Source organism: Myotis myotis, unplaced genomic scaffold (genome assembly GCF_014108235.1).
Source record: "Myotis myotis isolate mMyoMyo1 unplaced genomic scaffold, mMyoMyo1.p scaffold_m19_p_10, whole genome shotgun sequence".
NCBI lineage: Eukaryota > Metazoa > Chordata > Mammalia > Chiroptera > Vespertilionidae > Myotis > Myotis myotis.
The window spans coordinates 68,222,447-68,248,084 of record NW_023416314.1 but is presented as its reverse complement, the minus strand read 5'-3'; the positions used below and the strand labels follow the sequence as shown (position 1 = coordinate 68,248,084).

General features: G+C 51.1%; 1 protein-coding gene across 5 annotated transcripts in view; it reads left to right on the top strand.

Annotated features, from left to right (window-relative positions):
* The window catches only part of PRDM11 (PR/SET domain 11), an 85,438-nt gene that overhangs the window by 17,933 nt on the left and 41,867 nt on the right, over window positions 1-25,638 (top strand). The window contains exons 1-4 of one of the 5 annotated variants that reach the window (XM_036326110.1): window positions 15,742-16,007; window positions 16,605-16,729; window positions 17,073-17,176; window positions 17,761-18,023. In XM_036326110.1, coding sequence (XP_036182003.1) covers window positions 16,611-16,729; window positions 17,073-17,176; window positions 17,761-18,023 — 486 coding nt within the window. In that variant the 5' untranslated portion in view covers window positions 15,742-16,007; window positions 16,605-16,610. Of the gene's footprint in view, window positions 1-15,741; window positions 16,008-16,604; window positions 16,730-17,072; window positions 17,177-17,760; window positions 18,024-25,638 lie in introns of those variants that run through there. The other 4 variants (XM_036326112.1, XM_036326113.1, XM_036326114.1 and 1 more) reach the window with 4 other exon arrangements.

Genomic DNA, 25,638 nt, shown 5'->3' with positions numbered 1-25,638 from the left:
TGGGCCTCCTAGGGTTGCAGGTCTAGGCTTTGTACTTGTCATTATGCCCTAAACCCGTGGTCGGCAAACTGCGGCTCGCGAGCCACATGCGGCTCTTTGGCCCCTTGAGTGTGGCTCCTCCTAAGCCTTAGGAGTACCCTAATTAAGTTAATAACAGTGTACCTACCTATATAGTTTAAGTTTAAAAAGTTTGGCTCTCAAAAGAAATTTCAGTCGTCGTACTGTTGATATTTGGCTCTGTTGACTAATGAGTTTGCCGACCACTGGCCTAAACAATAGTCTAATGACTATTCACATAGCATCAGCATTGTATTAGGTATTGCATATTTCTAGAGATGATTTAAAGTAGAAGGAGGATGTGCGTATGTGGGATGCAAATACTATGCCATTTTGTATTTGAGACTTGAGTGTCTGAGGGTTTTAGTGCCCTTGGGGGTCCTGGAACTAATTCCCCACAGCACTGAGGGACAACTGCATGCACTTATCGAACCCCTCCTAGGTGCCAGGGACCGTCTGGGCACTGGAGGCCAGAGTGGGCAGAGGCTGGGAGGCCAGCGAGGCCCTAACCCAGCACCCCCATTTCACCAGCAGCTGGGCTCTCAGAGGGGACAGTGTCCACACAGTATTGTGGTCTCTGCTACGCAGGCTGCAAACTCAGATGCCCAGCCCAGGCAGAGAACGGACCTGAGTGACACAGGCCGGCGGAGATCTGGAGATTAAATCCAGGCAGGGCCACCCCACCCCACCCCGCTCCAGAAAACTGTTGGACTGTCTGCCTGGTGTTCCTAGTGCTTCTGATTTTCCAGAAAAGTTGAGCTTCCGTGGGTTTAAACTCAATCTTCAGTTTGTTCAAAGTTGGCAACTGAAGCAAAAATAAAACTCGGGGAAAAAACAGCTGCCAGTTTGGAACCTGGGGGTCCTTTCTCCTGCTGCCTCGTCAGCCCTGTGTCTGCTTGGAGCAGATTCTTGTTCTCTTGTCCCTCAGTGGCCACCTCTCCCAGGAAGTCTTTTCACTCCCTGCCTGGAAAGACCCTACCCCACTCCCCAGCTGGAGTTGTCACCACCCACTGCGAAGTAGTGGAAAGGGCATGGGCTTTAACTTAGACTACAGACACCTGCTGTGCAGCTTTGTTCAAGCCACTTAACCTCTCTGAGCCTTCATTTTCTATCTGAAAAACAAAGTCAAACTGTACTCACTAGGTTGTCCAAAGAACCGAATACAATCAGACAGAAACTCAAGTCAAGCAGGATTAGGCAAAAATGGAATTGAGGGGCTCAGCAAAGTGAGAAGTCCAGGAGCATCTACAGCTTCAGGCACAGTTGGATCCAGGGGCTCACACAGCGTCATCAGGACAAGGTCTGACCATCTTAATCCGCATTCTTCTGTACTGGCTCCACTCTTGGGCAGGCTGTCCGACACGGTGGCACAGTGACTGGCTGCCAGCCGATGCATACTTACCTTCCTCTTCCATCAGCCCCTCTTTCAGTGGAGTCCTCCAGCCCCCAACTGCAGCTCACGATTGGCTGGTCCTCTACCCTTTCCTGCATCTCTCACTATGACCTGCAGATAGGAGTGCTGATCGGTTGGCCCTTGGTCATGTTCCTATCCTGGAGGGGAGCGTTTGGAGAAGGACACCAGGGAGGTGGGTGCCAGAAGGGGGAGTGGATACCTACAGGAACAGCTAGTTCACTCGGGGTTCCTAGCACCTAGGACAGTGCCTGGCACTCTATAGCATGCAAATGCATCACGAGTGAATGAATGGGTGTCCTCTGCAGTGTATGTGGAACGCCCTGCGCAGAGCCCAGCATCAGCCTCCTTCCTGGAGGACCCAGATGAAGGTCTGTCCTTGCCCAGTTCACCTCCCCGATGGAGCGTCTCGTTCCACGGCGCCTCCTCAGTGTTGAGCTGTCAGCTTGGCCCGAGAAGCCCCAGAACACCCGTTTGTTGGGGCGAGCTTGGCTGACAGTAATTATGAGAATTAGTGATCGCACCGCCTTGCACTCACAGGTATCATTCTCAGAAATCATCTCACTCTTTGTTTACTTCTTTATTGCCTGTGTCTAGATAATTTATGTTTATTACTCTTATGGGGATCAGCTGCAGGCAGAGCTTCGATTTCATCAAATGTAAAAAGAGGATATAATCCACGCTGCACAGTTGTGGAGAGGATTAAGTAAGATAATAAAAAAGTGGAAGGCCTGGCACACGGCCTGGCACAAACTAGGTGCTCAGGAAAGGCCAGGCTCCCTTTGACTCCCTTCAATCAAGGTCTTAGTCTGAGCCTTTCCATGAGTATGTGGGAAGGTAATTCTTAATAAATGGTCACTAATGGCACACGCACAGATGCACAGACACACACCTGCACACACACAGTCAGGAAAGAACCCCAATCCCATGACGTAGGTGCTAAAAGAGGCCATGACTGCATGGGTCAGCAAGTCAGTTTATCCCAGCACAGCAAACAGCAGGGTCATCGGCCTGGTAGCACCAGTTACTTCACCATGGGTGACATGATGGACTCAGACGTGACTGTGCAGACAGTGGGTGACACTGCACCGGAACTTAGGGCGAAGGCCTCGGCACCTTTTGTAGCAAGCTGTAAACAAGTCAGTTCCCCTTCTCCAGGGAGTGAGCCATCACATGGTATCCACGCTGTGGTCACCTTCACCTACTTGATTGCCTGTGTGACTAGCTAGCTACCGAAATGGCTCTGAGTCACAGGATGGTGAGACCCTACAATTTGACATACTCAGAAGGGATGCTCAGAACCCATGGCGGACCACCTCATTCATCACACACTCATGCACACACATGGGCACACGTCTTGTCCAAAGATGCAGCGTGGCCTGGCTGCCTGATAGGGGTCCTCATGAATGCTTGGTGGTCATATATACCGTGGCTTTGAGCATCTTGCAGTTTGAGCATCTTGCTTCTCAAACTCTACTGTGCACCCAAGTCTCCTGGGCATCTCCTTTTCTGGGGAGCAGCCAGAGTGAGCAGAGACGGGGAGGCCAGCAAAGTCCCACCCCAGCACCTCCATCTCACCAGCAGCTGGGTTCTCAGAGGACAGAGTCTGGGACAGGTTCCCGCTGCAGAGGTCTGGGGTGAAATCCCAGACTCTGCATTTCGAACAAGCTCCACGTGATGCCAACACTGCTGGTCTGTGGACCACACCGTGAGAAGCAAGGGTTTAGGTGACTTCTGAGATGCTGGGCAAGGCTGAGCCAATAAACAGCTGTGAGAATGGCCGGGGCAGGATGGAGGAGGAGACTGGGGAAGTAAAGGCTGATGCTGGGGCTGCAGCCTGGGACCTCTTCCTTGCCGCCAAAACACCACATGGTGTTTCACCCGGGTCTTACTCGCTAAGGAGAGGCTCCAGCTCAGCGGGTCAGGAGGAGTGTAGGTGAGAGACTGCACAGATCGTACAGAGGACTGTGTGGGGCGCTGCGCAGCTCGGGCTGGATGGTGGCGGGTTCCTGCCTCCTACTGCCTTCCTCTGAGAGGTCTTAGCAAGTCACTTCCCCTCTGGGCCTCAGTTTCCTCATCTAGAAAGGAGGGGCTTGGGACAGGAGGTCTGGGAGCGTCTGTTCAGCTCCAGCCTGCAGGAGGCAGGAGGATGTGAGAGCACACTGTACCCAGCCCTGTCCCTCAAGGGCCATAGGCACCACTTGGGGACAGATTGCTTTAACTCTCCGCCTTCCGAATTAGCATCTTGGGGGTGAGTTGCTGAGGCAACAGAGGCTGTGCCCGGTCTCCTGGCATCAGTGCAGGGTGGCCTCTGTTATCCTGAAGTGAATCTCCGTACCCAGGCCTCTTTCACTTACGACCTTCCCACCCTCCCACTTTGTCACCCTGAGCCCCTGCTATCCTCGGCCCAGAGGCTCTACAATGCTTGCAGCCTGACCCTGGCCTTCCCCAGGCTGCACCCCCTTCTCCCCAGCCTTATTTGGCTGTGCTTGGAATCCTGGAGCCTGTCAGTCGGCCTCAGGGAATTTGTTTGGACTTCGTGGTCCCCTTCCAGGGAGATGGCAGGTGGTTGGGAGGAGCCCCCCCGCCCACCCCGATCCCCCTTTCTTGGGCAGATGCCTTCTCTTTTCCTGCTCTACTCGCTGGCCTGCTGGGGGGTGTGGGGGAGGTGGCCAGGCAACCTGGAACTTATTTGTAAACTATGAATATTAATCCATATATTTTTACTTTTGATTATGCAAAAAAAGTAGATAGAAGAGTATAACGAACTCCTACGTACCTATCACCCAGCATCAATAATGAGTAACTCCGAGGTACCACTAATCCTTTTGTAAAATAGGAAATGCATGCACCTGGTGTAAAATTCAGTGAGAAGTAAGACCCTCTCCCCCTTAGCCCGCAATCCCAGGAGCAGCGGCTGTCACAGCCTCCAGCTGTAATGCTCATACATGAGCACATGTAAATGGGTGTCCTTTTAATTTTATTAAAACGGGGCACTTTTATTTTATACTTTCGGCCCGGTGCATGAATTCATGCACAGGTGGGGTCCCTAGGCCTGGCCAGCGATCAGGGCCAATCAGGTCTGGGCCAATCAGGGCCTGCCGGCCGGGGGAACAGAAAGGGCATGGGGGGTTGGCTGCCAACCCCGGGTAGGAAGCCGGTCCTCGGCCCCCCTGGGAAAGGGGCCACGTCTGCCACCACTCATCCCCAGCTTCCTATCTCAGAACTCATACAACTCAATAGAGAAAAAAACCACAGTCTGGTTTAAAAATGGGCTGAGGATTTGAACAGACATTTTCCTAAAGAAGACAGATGGCCAACAGGTACATGAAAAGGTGCTCAACATCACTAATCATCAGAGAAGTGCAAATCAAAGCCACAGTGAGATAGCACCTCACACCCGTTAGAATGGCTATTATCAAAAAGACAAGACATTACGTGTTGGGGAAGATACTGTTTTGTGTGGAGGTTCCTCAAAAAATTAAAAACAGAACTACAATATGATCCAGGATTTTCATTTCTGGGTATTTATCTAAAGAAAACAAAAATGAATTTGAAAAGATATATGCACTCCTATGTTCATTGCAGCATTATTTATAATAGCCAAGACATGGAAACACCCTGACTGTTCATTGATGAATGAATGGATAAAGAGAATGTGGTTTTGCCCAGCTGGCATGACTCAGTGGTTGAGTGTTGACCTATGATGAACCAGGATGTCACGGGTTAGATTCCCGGTCAGGACACATGCCCGGGTTGTGGACTCAATCCTCAGTGTGGGTGTGCAGAAGGCAGCCGATCAGTGATTCTCTCTCATCATTGAAATTTCTGTCTTTCTCTCCCTCTCCCTTCCGCTCTGAAATCAATAAAAATATAATTAAAAAAAGAATATGTGGATATATATATTATTATATATTTATATATATAATAATATATATATTATTATTCAACCATAAAAAAGAAGGAAATCTTGCCATTTTGGACAAAATAGATGGACCTTGAGGGCATTATGCTAAGTGAAATAAGTCAGACAAAGACAAATACCATATGATCTCACGTATATATGGAATCTAGAAAAACAAAAACAAAACAAACTCATAAATACAGACTATAGATTGTTGGTTGCCAGAGGCTGGGGCTGGGGTAGGGGTTGGTTGTAGGAGGAGTGGGTGGAGAGACAAAAGGTATAAACTTTCCGTTAAAATAAGTGTTGTACAGCATGTAACGTGAGAACATGGACACTATGGTTAATATGACTGTATTGCATATTTGAAAGTTGCTAAGAGAGTACATCTTAAAGGTTCTCATCACAAGAAAAAAAGTCTGTAACTATGTGTGGTGACAGATGTGAATTAGATTTTTGTGGTGATCATTTCACAATATATACAGATATCAAGTCATTATGTTGTACACCTGAAACGAATATGCTTTTATGTCAATTATAACGCAATTAAATTTTTTTTGTAGAGCTCAATCTCCAGGCCCCTCCTCTCCTAGGAGGCCAGTGGGCGGGGCTGAAAGTTCTAACCCTCATCACTCAGTCTTTCTGATGACCAGTCGCATCCTGAGGGTCCCTAGGGGCCCAATCCTAAGCCACCGCGTTAGCATAAACTCAGGTGCGATGGAAAGGGGCTCTTTATTAACAACAAAAGACATCTGTAATACTTGGGAAATTCCAGGGTTTTTAGGAGCTCTGTGCCTGGAACTGGGGACAAAGACCAAACCTATTTCTAACTCTGCCACACCTTCCCGCTCTTCTGATGCCCTGGCTTTGTCCTCAAGGTGTTTCCTGCCAGGGTCCTGTGCAGGACAAGGCTGCCATTCGCAGCAATGTTGTGTGCTTTCTCCTTTGACTCATGAAGTGTAAGTCCTTCCCATCCTGTGATGGGCCTGAGTAGGTCAGGTGTCATCTCAGGAGATGACAAGGTGATTAGTTAAAGGCCAGCTTCATGATCTGATTGGGAAGGGGGATGGTATTACAACAATTGGCTTCCATTAATTGGAGCCCACCCCTGGAGCTGAGAGTGGACTCAGCTTCTCCGGAATCTCAGTGTGGGAGGAGGTGTGGCACCTGAACACCGTGTCCAGTTCTGTTACGTGGGGAGGAAAGGGTGAGTGGGATCCAGGTAAGCCCCCAGCAGTGTCCTCTGTGAGAAGCAAATGCATAAAAAAGTTGCCACCCTTAACTACCTCCTCGACTTGACTCTCAAACCTTTACATTGCCTCTCCCAACCTCCTCTTAATACAAGTTTTACCTATGTTGGAGTCCGCCTTTTATCTTTAGGTTCTGCAGGAGGGACCAAAACCACCCTGGGAGACTATGTTCTATTGTCCTCGGGCAGCTCACTGCTGATGCTCAATGAGAACTGCTCTGTAGATGAAGGCCTGAAACCCCGTCGGCCACAATTCCTCCACACACACAATCAGGGCTGCACAGGGCCAGAGGTTCCCCCATGGGAGTTCTTTGCCCTTGGGGCTCCTGCCCATATTTTTTTGTTTTTATTCACATATAAGTACATATAGAAAAATGCACATAATATATACTTGGCTTAATATATTTTCACAAACTTAACACACCCAGGGGGCAGCATCAAGGCACAACCAGCACCCTAGAACCCTCTTTGTGTCCCTCTTAGCTATTCCCAAGGACTACCATGAACACTTCTGACACCCTAGCTCTGCCCGTTTTTAACTTTACATAAATTGAATTATACTGTATGTACTCATTGGGGTATCATTTCTCTTCTCAGCATTATGACTCATCCATACTATAGCATATAGTTGGAGTTTGTTCATTCTCATTTCTGCATAGTATCTCCACCAATCTATTTTTTATTTTACCTATTGAGTTTTGAGAGAGAGAAAGGAAAGGAGAAAGAGAGAAACATCGATTTGCTGCCTCACTTATTTATGCATTCATTGGTTGGTTCTTGTATGTGCCCTGACCGCAGATCGAACCTGCAACCTTGGTGCATCAGGACATCACTCTTAACCAACTGAGCTACTCAGCCAGGGCCATCCACTGACCTATTTTTAAAACATAAAGAAGCTTAATGGATATTGAACAGTTCCCTATTAATTAATATTAGTCAGCAGGACAAGTAAATGTGCCAAATTTCTTTGCTTTTGCTTAGAATGATAGCAACTAACTAGTGTGTTAACCCTAGTTATTGCATAACCTGTGTGTATGGGAAAAACAAGGAAAATGAATGAATTCTTATACAGTGCATGCCATCTGTTTAGTAGAGAAATCTTTCAAAATGGGAATCATAAAACAAAAAACAGAGGTGCTTCATGGTGGAAATATCAGGGTCCTTATTGATCAATCGATTGATTGACTCATCAATTATGCATCTGGTGTCATTCATGTGCCTGGATCTCTCCTTCCTCCTAACCAATAGGTTTGATCTCAGTGAGTAACGATGGAAAAACCTTAGATATCTTTTCTAGCAGTTTCTAAACTAAATAAATATAAGGAGTTTCTTTAAAGAATTTTTAAGCAACATTCTTTTTCTCATAAGCAAAAAAACCAAGAACTCTCTCTTTAACATCCCTCTCCCCCAACTAACCACTAGTGATCGATACCGCAGAATGCATCCTCCCAGACCTCTGCATGCAAATCCATATAGCTATACACATACATTTTAAATGATATTATTTTGTATCTATCCTTTTATAGTTTTCATTTTTTAAAAATAGACTTTATTGTTTAGAGCAGTTTTAGGTTCATAGAAAAATCAAGAAGATAATACAGTAAGTTCCCAAATACCCTCTGTCCTCACACAGCTCCCCAGGTAAGGGCATCTCACTCCAGAGTGGCATGTTTTGTACAACTGATGAACCTATATTGACACATCATAATGGCCCAAGTTCATAGTTTACATTAACGTTCAGTCTTGGTGTATATTCTATGGCTTTGGGATATGTTTCCACCATGATAGTATCATACAGAGTATTTTCTCTGCTCTGAAAATCCTACGTTCCTCCTATTCATCCCTTCCAACCCTAACCCCTAGCAACCACTGATATTTTCACTATCTCCATGGTTTTACCTTTTCTAGAATGTCATATAGTTGGAATCATACAGTATGTGGCCTTTTAAAATTATCTTTCATTTAATAATAACTTTCATTTTTATTTTACAACTAGAGGCCCGGTGCACAAAAATTTGTGCACTCGGGGGGGAGGGGGGTCCCTCAGCCCGGCCTGTGCCCTCTCGCAGTCTGGGACCCCTTGGGAGATAACGACCTGCTGGCTTAGGCCTGCTCCCAGATGGCAGAGGGCAGGCCCAATCCCTAGGTGCCTGCCCCTCAGCTCCTGGTCGGGCTCAGAGCAGGGCCGATTGGGGAGTTGGGGCACCGCCCCCTGTCATGCACAGATCAGGGCGATTGGGAGGTTGTGATGCCACCTTCAGTCACGCTCAGGGTAGGGCCGATTGGGGGATTGGGGCACTGTCCCCTGTCACACTCAAGGCAGGGTTGATGGGGAGGTTGCGGCGCCACCCCCTGTCACGCACAGAGAAGGGCCAATCAGGGGGTTGGGGCACTTCCCCCTGTCACTCACAGAGCAGGGCCCATCAGGGGGGTTGGGGCTCTGTACCCTGTCAAGCACAGAGCAGGGCCAATCAGGGGGTTGGGGTGCAACCCCCTGTCACGCACAGAGCAGGGCCCATCAGGGGATTGGGGCGCCACCCTCTATCACCCACAGAGCAGGGCCGATCAGGGGGTTGGGGCGCTGCCACTCTCACACTCAGGGCAGGGCTGATGGGGAGGTTATGGCTCTACCCCGTCACACACAGAGCAGGGCCCATGGGGGGAGGGGGTGTTGGGGCGCCGCACCCTGTCACACACAGAGCAGGGCCTATCAGAGGGTTGGGGCGCCGCACCCTGTCACACACAGAGCCGCAGGGCGATCAGAGGGTTGGGGAGCTCCCCCCATCAGGCACAGAGCAGGGCTGATCAGGGGGTTGGGGTGCCTTCCCCTGTCACAAACAGAGCAGGGTGGGTAGGGAGGTTGTGGCCCCGCCCCCTGTCACACACAGAGCCGCAGGGCGATCAGGGGGTTTGGGCGCTGCCCCCAGTCACGCTGATCCCAGTGCCGGGAGGCCTCGTGGCTCCGCTGATCCCGGTGCTGGGAGGCATATTACCCTTTTACTATATAGGGTAGAGGCCTGGTGCACGGGTGGGTGCTGGCTGGTTTGCCCTGAAGGGTGTCCTGGATCAGGGTGGGGGTCCCCACTGGGGTGCCTGGCCAGCCTGGGTGAGGGATGATGGCTGTTTGCAGCTGGTCACACACCCTTCAGGGTGGGGGTCCCCACTGGGGTGCCTGGCCAGTCTGGGTGAGGGGCTGAGGGCTGTTTTCAGGCTGGGGGTGACTGAAGCTCCCAACTGCTCCTTTTTTTCTTTTTTTCTTTTTTATTCTGGGCCAGCTTTAGCTTTGAGGCTTGCCTCCAGCTCTTAGGCCTCCGCTGCTGAAAGTAGGTTTCTGGCTTTTGCTTACAATGTTGCGATCCTGCTGGCTAAAGCCAGGCGGACTAAAGCAGGTTTCTGGGGTTTTGTTTAGCTTCTATATTTGTTACATAGTTGTTTAGAGTTGCAGCTCAGAGGCCTGCAGCGGCAGGCGGGGAATGTTGGAGTCCTCCATCACTGAAGCAAGCAAGCCTCACGTTAGTTTCAAGCTGCCTGGCTGCTGGCCGCCATCTTGGCTGGCAGTTAATTTGCATATTGTCCTGATTAGCCAATGGGAAGGGTAGCAGTCGTACGCTAATTACCATGTTTCTCTTTTATTAGATAGGATATGTTGAGCATGTGTTTCCGTGTCAATAAATATTTTTTCAAAGCACTGTGAATTGCTGTCTAGTATTTCATTGTTATACTATATGTGAACTTCTCTCCTATTTTCAAGGTTTACATTTTTTTTCTGTTTTTTGCTACTAAAAATAATGTTGGAGAAGACAACTGGTGGGTAAATCTTAACACATAACATAGTTATGTCCTTAGGATATTCCTAGATTGGGGATTGCTCCTGAAAGGTTTTGCTCATTTCAAGGTTTTTGATATATGTTGCCAAATTGCCCTCCAGAAAGGATAGACCAATTTATATTCTAATGAGTAGGGCATTTAGGGTATTTCCCCCACACTCTTGCCAACACTGAATATGTATTTTTAATCTTTGCCAACTTAATAGAGAGAAAATGATATTTATTTGTTTTAATTTTTACTTGAGTATTAAAGTTTTACAATTTTCCATAAAGCATATTGGCTATTTGTCTTTCTTCTTTTGCAAATTGCTTTTTCATGTTCTTTTCCATTTTTTCTATTGGGATAAGTATCTTTAAAAAAGATACTTAAATACTGCTGTGAAGGCCCTCTTTTAATGTCAAAAATTTTCATCAGTGTGGCCACCTGATGTCTGTTAGACTTTCAAAATCCTATGTAATAAAAGGCTAATATGCAAATTGACCGAACGGTGGAACAACTGGTCACTATGACACACACTGACCACCAGGGGGCAGACGTTCAATGCAGGAGCTTCCCTCTGGTGGTCAGTGCACTCCCACAGGGTGAGACCCGCTCAGCCAGAAGCTGGGCTCAGCGCTGGTGGTGGCGGGAGCCTCTACAGCAGGCGGACATCCCCCGAGGGGTCCTGGACTGTGAGAGGGTGCAGGCTGGGCAGAAGGACACCCCCGCCCAGTGTACAAATGTCATGCACCGGGCCTCTAGTAATAAATAAAATGAATGAGAATAAGAACTTTTATAAGTCTATATTATCTTAATATATGCCAGGCATTATGCTACATAAAACAGCACTATGAGATAGGTTCTTATAACAGTCCCATTGGACAGATGGGGAAACCAATTAACTGTGCAGGAGTGCTTAATTAATTTTCTCAAGGTTACATAGAGTGTGAGTGGCCATTCTGGGGTTGGTTGATTAACAAAACACATGGTAACCTAGAGTTTCTATGAATTACATAACACTTTAAAAAAACATATTTTTATTGATTTCAGAAAGGAAGGGAAAGGGAGAGATAGAAACATCATGATGAGAGAGAATCACTGGTAGGCTGCCTCCTGCACATCCCACATTGGGGATCGAGCTCGAAACCCAAGCATGTGCCCTAATCAGGAATCAAACTGTGACCTCCTAGTTCATAGGTCAATGCTCAACCACTGAGCCATGCCAGCCTGGTTCAATAACACTTTTTAATAAATTTATCTTTTGTTCATCACAAAAATATCTATATATATACTTGCAAACCTATCTTATATATAAATTCAAGTCATATAATTTTTTTCTCTCCACTCAACAACTCCTTGTAACCATCACATGCTCTCCCCCATTACTCCCATGAGTTACTGTTAAGAACCATGTTGGACCTTATATCTTCCAGGAAGGGGAACTGAGGCTCGGGGCGAGGCAAGACCTTGCTCTGGGTCACCTCAAGAGTTTATGGAACAGCCAGCACTGACACCTCGGGCTCAGGACACACAGCCCAGGTCAGCGTGTGACTTGGCCAGCCCCCTAATCTATTGCTTTGTTATCAGAGGGCGCAAACAGAGGATGCTGTGGTGGTACCAGAACAGACCTGCCGGATTCTCATGTTGCCAGCCTCTAGGGAAACCAAGCGGGCACAGACTCCCAGTCCTCTGGCCACACTGGCTGCTGGGCATTCCAGGACCCTGGCACGCTGCCAAGGTGAAAACAGAGCTGCAGGCTCCTGAGCCACATTCTGCCCCCTCTTGGTTTGCATCTCATTGCTGGGTTTGCAACATGCCTAATCTCTGCATGTCCAGACTCAGAGGAGCCAGCTGAGAGGGAGCATTGCCAGCAGCTTGGAGTCTTCCATGAGGCCCACCCACCACCCCTCCCCCAAGTCCCTCACTGGTCAAGCAGGGTCAGAGCAGCCTGCAGAAATGGTTTCTGGAGCTTCACCTGCTCAGGCCTTACAGTGCCTGCTGAGATAGACTCCATGAAGGACATAAGTCCATATTCTCTCTCTTCCTAAGTGGAAGGTCATTTGATCCTCCCACATCCCATTTCTCCCTCCCTGCCCCCATGGCCTTCCTTACAGACACAGAAAGGAGTTCTAATGCACGTTGGTCATGCAAGTGAGGCTTGCTCCTGGTTCTCTAGGCAACTGGACTCCTCTAAGAATGGAGAGAACGTAATTGTTCAGGCAGTCAGTCAATAGGTGTCAAATGATTCCTATGCAACCCATCACGTTTCCCTTTTTGCTTTAGCTGCTAGGAGGCTCAGAGCTGACTGACAAGCTAGCTCACTATCTTAAAACAGATTCGTGGTACAATTGGCATCACTCTTTCTCCAGGAGGCCTCTGGTTATTCAACTGTTGAGTATGTATTTATGTTATAAATCATCCCAATTCTTTTATGTGATGAAGGTGGGCTGTAAATGAGAAATAAGACATGAAAGGAAGTGGCCTGTAGACCTCTCTACTTTGAGATACAAATGAATGCTTTCCTCAGAAGGGGATGGTTTTCCCGGGACCATGCAAGACTTAGAAAAATGTCTGTGAGCCTTGTTTCTTCTCTGTCTTTCTTTCCCTTCCTACCTACTTTTTCTCTGCATTTTCCTCTTTCCTCCTTCTTCCCCTCCATCTTTTATTCTCTCGCTATCACCTACTTTTCTGTCTTTTCCCTTCTTTCCTTTATCGTCTCTCTTCCCTCCATCCCTTGTCTCCTCTCTCCTCTTCCTGCTCACCCCTTGCCTCTGGGCAGCCGGATTAATGTTAATATTCCATACAAACCCAGAGTGCTTGGCTCTTTCCAAGGCCTTGCCCTTGCCTTTATCTCATTTATTCCCCGTGGCGATAACCTGGAAATTATGATCATTTCCATTTTACCAGGAAGACACCGAGGCCTAGAGAGTGTAAGTGATGTGCCCACGGTCATAGAGCTTATACTTTACAACTTATTATCAAAATCAGGCTCCAGGCCTCCTGAGTCTCATTCCATCACACTCTCCACTACACCTCACTGCCTCTCAATGCCAGCATCACCGACATGGCCTGGCAGAGAAGATTCAAAGCATGACCTTGAGAGTGGGTGCTTCCTTCAAGTTTATGCCCTAGCACTTGGCTTGTCTTTGGCTAGTTCTTCCCTGGTGCCAGGCACTTCAGTGGTGGGCAGAGGGCCTGCACCCTGCCCTTGGGGCACTTATAATCTCTTATGAGAAACAGATACTAATCAAATAATCAGGCTAATGAAAGACCATTCCAAGTGTGACAAGTGCCATGAGGAAAGGGAGATGGGGCTGGAGAGGGTATTGGGGGGGGGGGGGGGCGGGGTAGTGAGAGCTGAAGGATGGAGTAGGAGTTTCCAGGCATGTGCACGTGGAGGACACAGCAAGTTCACGGGCTCCATGGCAGGGTGGAGCATGGTCCCAAGCAGTCTGTTTCTAATATAGTGCCAGAGTGTGCAAATGATTGGCTTTTAAAAAAGCAAATCCAATCCAGGGGAGAGAATTCAGAGTCCCCCCCCCCCCCCCCGCCACCCACCCCCTCCTTTATGCTGTCCCTCATGCCCACCTTCCTGATCAGCTTTCTTCAGTGGAATTGCACAGCTCCCTTCAAACTCATCTGGGTCTAATACAGAAATGTCTGTGACAGAATCTAATATTTGCCATTTTCCAGATGAAGAAATCAGAGCACAGAGGTTAGATAACCTGCTGTCTTAGCTCAGCTGCCATAACAAACGCCACAGGCTGGGTGGCTTAAACATGACATTTAGTTCTCACAGTTCGGCAGGCTGGGAAGTCCAAGAGAAAGGTGCTGACTAATTCTGTGAACCCTCTTTCTCCTGGTTTGCCGATTGTTATCTTTCCACTGTCCTCACCTGCTGGAGAGAGCAAGCTCTGGTGTCTCCTCATCTTATAAGGGCACCAGCCCTATTGGACTAGGGCCCCACGCTTATGACGCTTATGACGTCATTTAACCAGAATCCCTTCCAGGCAGACCCTGCCTCTAAATACAGGCACATTGGGCCTTTGAGCATCAACATGTAAATTGGGAGGAGGGACATCCGGTCCATAACACCTGCCCAGGGGCACACAGCTAACCAGTGGGATTTGAACACAGGCTCCTAACTACCAGACCAATGGCCTCGGGATGCTTGTGTGTGAATGTTGCCATCCGAGAGAGAATGCTCCCCTGGGCAGGGTGTTCAGTGACCCCTTCCAAATCCACTGGGTCTTGTTCCCGCCTGGCAGCTGGACATGTGGGTTGCGGCCTGGACCCACCCCAGGTGATCCGGGTCATCCCGCGGAGGGTATGGCGTGGAGGAAAACCTGGCCTGAAACGTCACGCTTGAGTTTGGGGGGTTGTTTCCAATTTACTCCGAGGGGGCCCGGGCTCCAGTCAGTCCAGACTTCACCAGCAGTGGACTGCTTGCCCGTGGGCAAGTCACTTGACACCTGCCTGCCCCTAGGTTCCTGCCTCAGACGGGTGGCTGGGGTTCATCCATGGGCAGTGAGGTCGGCCCAGCGCCAAGCGCGGAGCCGCTGGCGGGAGGCAGGCGAGCTTGCAGACGCCGGGCCCCCACCCTGGGCCGCGCAGGTGGGGAAGGGGGCGTGCGTGCGGGGCGCGGCCCGCGAGTTGGGTGGCCGTGGCCGCCGCGGGGGCGCAGGAGGACGCCCCGCAGTCGGTCCGGGTCAGCGGCGGGGGGCCGGGAGGGCGCGCGCATTTCGCAGACCCGCTCCACCACCCGCAGGCCACCGGGCCCGGCCTCCCCGGCGCTATCACCCGCACCAGGCGCCCGCCCGCCGCGCCCCCGCCCGCCCGCTTGGGGGCAGAGCCCTCGGGAGGGGCTGGAATTCCTCCCAGCAGCCCCCCCACCCCGCCCCTCCCGGGCGCTCGCTTCCTCCCGCTCCCCGCGCGCCCCCCTCCCGGCCGCCAGCCAACTGCGTGCCCCCGGGGCCGGCAAGAAGCCACATGCCCCCGCAAGGAATGCCGGGCCTGGCGGGCGGGGGGCGGGCGTTGGGCTGGGCCGGGCCGGGGAGGCAGGGAGCGCCCCACCGCGAAGGTTGGTGAGAGTGAAGGGGCCGGCCCGCGCCCTCCTCGGCCCCCCGCGCCGCCCCTGCGTCCGGCCCGTGCGCGGCCCGGCCCGATCGCGACCTATCACACTTTCCCCGCCGACACGCGGACGGGACGACCCGCGGGCTCTGGGGCAGCAGCGGGGCAGGTCGGCCCAGCTGGGGCGGCCCCCGCCCCCCTCCGCGCGCCCCCCGTCCTCGCCGGCTCCGAGGAGGGGGCAGGCCGTCCTGTTTCCCCACACCCCTCTCTGCCGCCGCTGGCTTTGGGGCCCCGGTGGGGAGCAGGGGGCTGATTAGCCGAGGAGCAGGGGTGTGGCCAGCGGGGCCCTGAGTAGTGAGTCACACACGGTGCTCGCCCAGTCCCGGGGCCAGCGCGGTCCCAGCCCGAGCTGCGCGCTGCGCTGACCCGAAGAGTGTCCCTGGCTTGGCATGAGGACCCTGGGGTGCCGAGGGAGGGGCTGAAGCCCGGCGCTGTGGTGGAAGAGGGCGGTAAGCGGCAACTGGGGAGACTCCCCTAGAGAGAGCAGGGTGGAGCTTGGAGTCAGGGCCAGCCCACACCACGGGGACCCCCACGCCCCACCGGTACCTGCTCAGAGCTGGCGAAGCGGGCCTGGCTGCATTCCCTGCCAGCCCCAGGGCTAGGGGCTTGTCTGGAGGCACTGAGGGCCCCTTTCGTCAGCCTACTCCCCTTGGCCCCCGCTGGACTTGATTTGATCCCTCCTCAGCTCCCCACTGCAGATTTTCGTACAGAGGCTCCTGCGAGTTCCTCATACCCTTTGCCCTTTGATTTTGGGGTCCAGGCTGTGCTGTGCAGCCCTGTTTCCTGGCCTGAGCTGCCCCTGGCCCCTGACCCCATGGGGCTGGTGGCTCCAGTCGTCCCCAGGACCAGCCCGGGATAGAAATGGCATTTCCTCTTGGCCAGGCTACAGCTGTTTTTGTTGTCTGTGTTCTCAAGAGCTTCCTCTGGGGATGGCAGGGAGGGTAACCAGATTCCACGGGACCCCCAATTGCCCTCTCCACCACTCACCCCTCTTCCCCTGTCTCTTTGATCCTTTTCCTGTGCTGGTCCCGCCTTCCCATCCCCAGAACAGAATGACTGAGAACATGAAGGAGTGTTTGGCGCAGACCAAGGCAGCTGTGGGGGACATGGTGACCGTGGTGAAGACAGAAGTCTGCTCACCTCTCCGTGACCAGGAGTATGGCCAGCCCTGGTGAGGCCCCTGTGTGGGGACAGGAGAAGGAAAAGGGGGGAATGCCTGGCTGGGTTGGTCGGGTTGGTGGGAGACCCGGCGGAGAGTTCTCATTCCCTGCCCGCATTCCTTATGCTGCTCCGGGCAGCTCTTGGGGCCCGAGAGAAAACCAACAAGCAGTGGCCCAGCAGGCCTGGTCTCAGGACACCTCCCTCTCCACCTGTCTACTGACCTGATAGGCTGGCTGGGGCTCCTCCCCCTGCCCAGTAGTACCTGTGGGCTCCTGGCCAGGTCCTCAGCTTCTCTGCCCGTCACCCTCTCCGATGACTTCTTTGCTTTCTTTAATGGCCTCTGTCCTGGACAGTTCTAGGAGACCAGACCCCTCGGCCATGGAAGTGGAACCCAAGAAACTGAAGGGGAAGCGTGACCTCATCATGCCCAAAAGTTTCCAGCAAGTGGACTTCTGGTGTAAGTGGAGCTTGGGGCTATTTCCTGGGCTACTCCTCCCTTCACCCCCAATCCCCGACCCCATCTCGCTCAGGGAATTTGCAGGGCTAATACTAATGATAGGCCCTCATCTATTATGTACCAGACACAGGTTCGTGCCTCAGTTAATCCGCCCCATTAGCCATTGAGGTGGTTGTCATTGGTCCCATTTTCCAGGTCGGGAGACTGAGGCTTGGTGAAGATTAAGAACCCTGCCTCAGGTCCCGCAGCCCACGGATGCACAGTTGCATTCCAACCCAGATCTATCTGATTCCAGAGCATGCTCTTTCTTCTACTTTTTCAAACTTGAAACAAAGGCAGTTACTGGTTTCCTCGTTGGCAGGCATGTCCGTGAGCCCCCAGGGAAGATATTGGGTTATTGCTACTGAAGACTCAGGAGCCCGTAGCTGGCTGGGGTGGAGCCAGGGCTGGGCTCGGGGGTGCCAGGCAGAGCTTTCCACTGCCCTTGCTGGTCTCAGGGTGGGCTTCCCATCAGCCCTTCAGCCTCCTCCATGGGGGTCCTACCCCTCCCAACAACTGAGTTCCTCCTCTTTCCCTCCCTCCAGTCTGCGAGTCCTGTCAGGAGTACTTTGTGGATGAATGCCCGAAACATGGTCCCCCTGTGTTTGTATCCGACACACCGGTGCCTGTGGGCCTGCCAGACCGGGCCGCCCTCACCGTCCCGCAGGGCATGGAGGTGGTCAAGGACGCCAATGGGGAGAATGACGTGCGATGCATAAATGAGGTTATCCCCAAAGGCCACATCTTCGGCCCTTATGAGGGACAGATCTCCACCCAGGACAAATCAGCTGGCTTCTTCTCTTGGCTGGTGAGTGTCCCCTGGGCAGTGCCATGTGAGAGGGTGCCAACAAACATGGAAGGGAACCAGCAGGGGGAGCCATCTGCTGGCGCGGCCTTGCTCCGCCTGGCTCAAGAGCTTTTTGCCACCATTCCTGGACTGGTGGGTGATAAATCTTGCAGTCCCCTCGTGCTAGCTAAGGGGCTGCGACCCTTGGTGGCTGAGGGCCATGCTGAGCTCACCTGGCAGTAGTCAGCAGAATCCGTGGTGGAGCGATTGCCCTTTGAATCCTCCTTGTGGGTGTCTGGTGGGCCCTTTAGTGGCATTTACGAAAGGTTTGTGTACACCTTTCTCTGGAGCTGGTGACTTGGAGCTGGGGACTGTGGGGATGCAAAGCATGACATTCGGCTAAAAAAGCAGTCATGTTAGGTGCTGGGCTGGTTGCTGGAGGTAAAGCCTTCAATAAGACAGACAGGGTCCTGCCTCCAGGGAGTAGGGAGAGCAGGCGTTGAACAAGTACGTGCACATGCAGTCATTGCTATTGAAGGGGGCAGCAGGAGGCGGCAGTGTTCACAGTGTTCGGGGATTTGGGGTCTGGAGCCCAAGTTCATTATGTTACCCAGCTTTGCTTTTTACTGTCTACTTGACCGTGGATGAGTCATTTAACCTCTCTGTGCCTGTTCTGTAACAGGATAATCATAGTTGATGGTGAAGATTAAATAAGTCAAAACTATAAAGTTCTTAGAGTTTTGCCCTTAGTAAGTACTCAGAGAATATCAGCTGTTATTATTATTGTGCGCCTACACGAGGGTTTTGGGCAAGACTTTCTTTAGCCTGAGATTGGAAGAGTAGATAGCAGTAATAGAAGGGGATGGAAAAATGCTCCCTGGAGACAGAACAGCTGAGAGACGAATTCCGTGAAGTCCTGTGTGGCAACAGCAATGAGCCCCGGAGGCAGTGCGGCAAGGAAAGGGAGCCCGGGCCAGAGTAGCTCAGTGTGTAGAGCATGGGCCTGTGCACTGCAGGGTCACAGGTTCAATTCCCAGTCAAGGACACATACCTTGGTTGCAGGTTCAGTCCCCTCCTCAGGGCCTGTGGGGTATGTGTGGTATGGGAGGCAACCAGTTGATGTGTTTCTCTCGCAGCGATGTTTCTCTCTTTCTCTCCCCTTCCACTTGCTAAAAATCCTTACTGGAAAAAATATCCTTACTCCTTGGGTGAGGATTATAAAAATATATAAGAAAGAGAGAGAGAGAGGCAGGGACCAGATCCTGCTGCATCTCATAAGCCAGGGTCGGTGCATCGTCCCTCCTGTAGGCCAGGGGAAGCCATTGAAGCATTTCAAGCAGAGGTGTGACTCCAAGAATTGGGGTTCTAAGTGGGAAGCTGGGATGGGGGTTCAGGTAAGGAAAGATGGTGGTTTATATGCAGGTGCTAGAGGTGGGCATATTTGAGAGAGATTTAGGAGGGAGAATCTCCAAGATTTAGTGGTAGATGGCATATGGAGGTGAGGAAGGAGGGTTTTCAAAGATATAAAGAGGAAGAATTATCCTATCCGAGACAACTCTTAGAAGTCAAGCTTGAACAGAGATGGGGGATGTGGGACAGTAGAGAAAGGCAGGCTAGGGGGTAGGTAGGTCATTCATTATGCATTAATGATCTCCGTTGTGCCCAGTGATGGGCTCGCCCTGGGGTACAATGGTGGGCCTGATCAGACTTGGTTCGTGCCCTCATAGAGTTTACTGTAGCAAAGAGGGAATGGGTAAAAGAATAAAACAAATAAGTAGAAAATTAGGACTCTAAAAGGTAATGGAGAGAGTGGCTAAGAGAAAAGTGAACAACCACGAAAATTTACGTGGCCAGAGGTCAGGGAAGGCTTCCTAATAGTTGACTGCGATGGTAGGAAGAGAATACCCACCAGGTGAAGATTGATGAGGGTCTTCAAGAAACAGCATATGCAAAGCCCTGAGGCAAGAGAGAGCACAGCATTTTTGAGCAACAGGAAGAAGGCCAGTGTGCCTGGAGTGCAGCCAACACAGGGGCCTAGAGGAGATGATGAAGGCTTGGCGATTATAGAGCCCAGTGGTCCAAATTGGGACTTTTGTTCTTTAGTTTAAGGACAATCAGGAAAGTTTATTTGTTTTGAAAGGGTGACTTTGGCCACAGCATGGAGAACTGATGGGGGTGGTGAAGGCATTGGTCAAGAATGGATGCCCACACCCCGGTTAGGGTGCTGTGGTGATTCTCTGAGTCGACCATATCAGAGGCTTGGGCTCGGGTGGGAGCAGAGACATGGAGACCCGTGAAGTGGTTTGTGAACTGTTTTAAAGATGAAAGAGATTTGACTTGGAAATAAACTAATTGCCCTGAGTAAGGGAGAGGGAAGCGTCCAGAACAATCCCTGCAGTGTCCTCACCCCAGCTCAGGGGTGGCGCCTTTCTCTGAGGAATGGGAATTGCCAGAGGGGGACTGGGTTGAGGGAAGGATCTTGGTTTTGGACTTGTTGAGTTGGGGTGACATCAAGATATCCTAGTGACGATGTCACGTAGGCATTTTGACATGGGGGTTGAGAGCTTGGAAAGGAGGTATGGAAGTGTCCCTTCTGAAGTCACCTGTGCAGAAATGGTCAGAGAGGTCAGGGCGTGGAGGGCACCTCCAGGGAGAACAGGCTGAGTGAGACAGAGAGGGCTTATGACTTAGCTTTGAGGAACGTCGGCAGTTAGTGGTTCAGAAGGGTTGCTTAATCCTGGAAGGGAGACAGAGAAAGGGCAGCCTGCGGGGTAGGAGCCCAGAATGGCTAAGAGTGTCAGATTCTGCTGAGAAGCCAAGCAAGCGAAGGACTTAATAGTGTCCGTGGGATTCAGTGCCAGGGAAGTCATTGGTGACTTTAGCAAGAGCTGTTACTATAAGATAATGGTCCTCAATCTGGAGTAATTTGCTCCCCTCTCTCCCCACCCATGGGACATTTGGCAATGTCTGGAGACATTTCTGGCCATCCCAACTCAGGATGGGGCTACACCATGGGCATCTAGAAGGTAGAGGCCAGGATGCTGCTCAGTGTTTCATAGTGCACAGGCTCGCCTCCCGCAACAAAAAATGATCTGGCCTCAAATGCCAATAGGACTGCACGGGAGAACCCCTGCAGAAGAGTGATGAGATGGAAACCTTATTAGAATGGAGGTGAGCAGTAGAGTCACGTCTCAGATGACTGATTAGAGATAAGAAGCGAGGAGAGAGACAGGGCATAGGAAGGGTGATGGCTGGAGGGAGACATGGAGTCGAAAGAGTTTGTTCATGACAGACTTGAACATTCTTAAGGAGCCCAATGAAGGATTCTTAGAGTAGAGATAAGGCATGATGGATAAGCTTTTATATTGCCTGAGAATGTTCAGATGGAGACACTGGATAGGGAAGGAGGTGGGTTTGTTTTTCTGTCATGGGAGGAATAGCCTAGAGCAGCGGTTCTCAACCTGTGGGTCGCAACCCCTCTGGGGGTCAAACGACCCTTTCACAGGGGTCGCCTAAGACCATCGGAAAACACATATATAATTACATATTGTTTTTGTGATTAATCACTATGCTTTCATTATGTTCCATTTGTAACAATGAAAATACATCCTGCGTATCAGATATTTACATGACGATTCATAACAGTAATAAAATTACAGTTATGAAGTAGCAACAAAAATCATTTTATGGTTGGGGGTCACCACAACATGAGGAACTGTATTAAAGGGTCGTGGCATTAGGAAGGTTGAGAACCACTGTCCTAGAGGCTTGGAGCAGATGGAGGGGAGTAAGGATAGTTGGCCAGATAATGGCCCCCCCAAGGATGCCCATGTCCTGATCCCCAGAACCTGTGACTGTTATCTTACATAGCAGAAGGGACTTTCAGATGTGATTTAATTAAGGATCTTGAGATGGAGAAATTGTCTCGGATTACCTGGTGGCCCAGTGTAATCGCATGCATATTTGTAAGGGGAGGCAGGAGAGTCAGGGTCAGAGACCAAAGATGGGAAGATGCTCTCCTGGTGACCTTGAAGATACAGGAAGGAGCCAGGAGCCAAAGCCGGCAGGCAGCCTTTAAAAGCCGGGAAGTTCAAGGAAACACATTCTTTCTTGGAGCCTCCAGAAAGCACGCCGTCCTGCTCATATCTTGATTTTAGGACGTAGGATCTCCAGAACTGTGAGTTCAGGAATGTGTGTTGTTTTAAGCCACTGTGTTTGTAGTGGGTTGTCACAGCAGTGATAGGAAACTAAGCCAGTGGGCTTATGTGTTTGGGGGCCATCTGCTGAGACGTGTGGAGAGGTAGAGAGTGGTGGTCTGACACTGAGGAGAATGGAGAAGGCGAGTTCGGGTTGGGAGGAGTACAGTGGGAGGCGCCCAGCAGATGCCCAGGTGGAGCTGCCCAGAGGCTCACTGGTGTGTGTGGGCCCGCAGCCCAGGGAATATAGGGCAGTGATGGCGAACCTTTTGAGCTCGGCGTGTCAGCATTTTGAAAAACCCTAACTTAACTCTGGTGCCGTGTCACATATAGAAATTTTTTGATATTTGCAACCATAGTAAAACAAAGACTTATATTTTTGATATTTATTTTATATATTTAAATGCCATTTAACAAAGAAAAATCAACCAAAAAAATGAGTTCGCGTGTCACCTCTGACACACGTGTCATAGGTTCGCCATCACTGGTCTAGGGGAAACTAAGCAAATAAATGTATGCATTTATGCAACGGGAGCCCTGGGACAGGGTGGCCCTGGGGTCAGTGCTGTGGAGGGTGAGAAGCTTGAGGCCTGAGAGCGCATGTGGCTCCGGCAGCACACAGGTCCCGGTGTCCTTGGCAGGGGCAGTTTCACAGCAAAAGCCACATTGCTATGGACTGAGAGGTGAATGAGTGGGAGGCGGGAGAGGGGCCCAGTGAGGATGGCTGGCTTACTTTATAAGTCTGGCTGCTCACTGAGCAATGATTAAATGCCAACTGCGTACTACATTCCTCCTCACAGCAGTCTCACAGTGGGAGGTTGCTGCCCTCTTGTTCAAATGGGGGCACCCAGGACTGAAGAGGCTAAGTGGCCCCAACTCTCATAGCTGGTACATGGTAGACTTGGGCTCCTTCAAAGATAGCCCCTGTCCATGACGCCATGGGGCCTTAAGGAATTCTTTCATGGGAAGACATGGCAGGAGATGGATCTGCGAGTGTGGTTATGTGTCCAACCTCACAGACACAGAGCCAAGCACTGGGCCCTGAGCGGGGAGCTCTGGGACTAACAGAAATGCATGAGGTTTGCTCTGTGTTCTTCCAGAACCTGTGGTCCAGCTACGGGGGGCAGGGGCCGAGATGGATGAGGAAGGGGGCAGCTTATTCCCAACCAAGTAATATGCAGGCAGAGTGTTGCTGGTGACTGTAGTGCTATAGGGCAGGGAGGGGGAATTGGTTTTGGCAGGGCAGATTGGAGATGGGTCTTGAAGGATGAGTAGAAGTTCAACAGAGGAGGCTGTGGCTTCTCAGCCTGCAGGAAAATCTCGGGGGAGTGTTGCTAGGATCCCGTCCTCCCTCACCACAGTCAGAGTCTGCACCTGGGACAGCGCAGCCAGGCAAGCTGGGGTCTGTAAAGCAGGCAGCTTCCTAGGTATGCAGCCTGGCGTGGGTCTGGGGTCTGGAGGAAAGGGAGACAAGGAAGCCCTGGGGTTGCAGCCTGGTCATAGACCGTCTCCACTGGTCAGGGGTGGGCGTGGCCCATGGTGCCGCGGTGGGGCCAGAGGCCAGAAGGCTGCACCCCTGCAGGCTCCTTCCTAGGACTATGAGCTGTAGCATGTGGATGGGTGAGGGGAGGGAGTGGCTGGAGGTCGCATGTGAAGGCTTTGACCTTCGCGATCCAGAGAAGTGAGAGGCCTTAAAGGCCCAGAGAGAACAAATATGCAAAATGGCTCAAGAAAGCAGGGCCCGTGTGTGTGTGTGTGTGTGTGTGTGTGTGTGTGTGTGTGTATTGTGTGTGTTGTATATGTATGTATGTTGTGTGTATGTTGTATGTGTGTGTTATGTTGTGTGTTTGTGTGTATCTCAGATGGGTTGGATCAGGATCCGGAAGCCCCGCATTCTAAATAAGCTGCATTCATTTGCAAATACTGTTCCAAAGCCATACTTGATGTCCTTTCCTGACCTTCTGCTGCCTTCAGAAACTCTGGCCCCCATCCAACACCACATATTTCCTCCCACAACTCCTCAGCGTGTACACTGTACTCCAGTAGAAGTGGTGGCATTAATGGCCGCATAGCCATTAATGTTTATTGAGCACTTACTCCATGTCTGGGTTTGCTCAGCATCTTATAGCAAGATCCCATTCGATCCTAGTGATACCTCTGTGAAGTAGATATTATTCTGCCCATTATACAGTTGAGAAAACTGAGGCCTAGTGAGGGTGAGCCATTCTTCACAAAGCTCAACAGCCAGTGAGTCACTGAACTGGGAGAATGTGACTCCAGAACCCACTCTCCCATTCTGCCTCCTGTTCCTCTTCATTTCCCTTCCTTGCCTCACCTTTTCCTACCTCCTGGCCTTGGTTGACTGTCCTGTTCATCTTTCCCATACCCTTTTCGTCTCCCCTCAACCAGTGGGAATGCTGGTCCTAGTGCGTGCAGTGTGGTGTAGAGACACGGCCTGGATTTAGATGGACCCAATGGCCAGTTCCACTTTGCACCTCTCCTTCATGGCCTGGCCTCCTTGGAAGGAGTTTTGTACTCCCTTTAGGCTGTTTATAAGAGAAAGGCCCCTCCTTTTGCTTTCTCAGCTCCGTGGGAATTATAAACTCCATCAATCATTGCCAAGGCCTGCAGGCTGCCCTCAGACACAGCAGGCCGCCGACGATGCGCAGGCACGAGGTGCTTGAGGAGGGCCATGCAGCCATGTGGTCCCGTGAAGGGGCAGAAGAAAGAGGAGGCCAGCACAGGGTTTCTATTTCAGGTTTTTACTTGATCCCAGTCTTGTTCCAGAAGGGATGTAGGGCAGCCTAGCAGGATACATAAAATATAACATGATAGCATATTAAAACTGGGAGAGAGATTAAGAAAGAAAAACAAGGGTGGAGGCCCTAAATGGAGCCAGGAATGAGGCTAATAATGTATACCGTAATGACCTGTATATGCGCTTTTAGTATGTGGGGTCCACATCTGGCAGCCCCTGGGAAGGGCCAGCCTGGGCAGCTGCCAGCGCGTTCTGTCCGTAACGTGAGAAGTCCCAGGTAGGTCAGCCCTTCTGGGTACTGACTCCGGACGAGAGACTTCCCGGAGGTCCTCGTGAGGAGGATACTGCGTGGTGAGTTTGCTCACCTGCTGTCATGTCAGTCAGCCTCTCTGCCGGCCAGACTCCTACTGTCCTGGGGGACGCAGACGTGAAATGGTGTTGCCGCGTTTTCCATTCCAGCTTCTATCATAAAGTGGGGATTTGTTTTAAAACGTGAAATTGGATGTGCAGAGGTTCACGGCAGGGCCTCTGAAAACCTCTAAGGAACTGGGATCGATGGAAGTGTAGGCAGACACTTATGATGTCGTGAGATGTCAGTGCCAAGGGGCATTTTTTTACCAAGTGTGGGGAGCCCGGAGAAGGGAGGAACAATGGGCTTGTCTGGGAAGAAAAGAAGGGACAG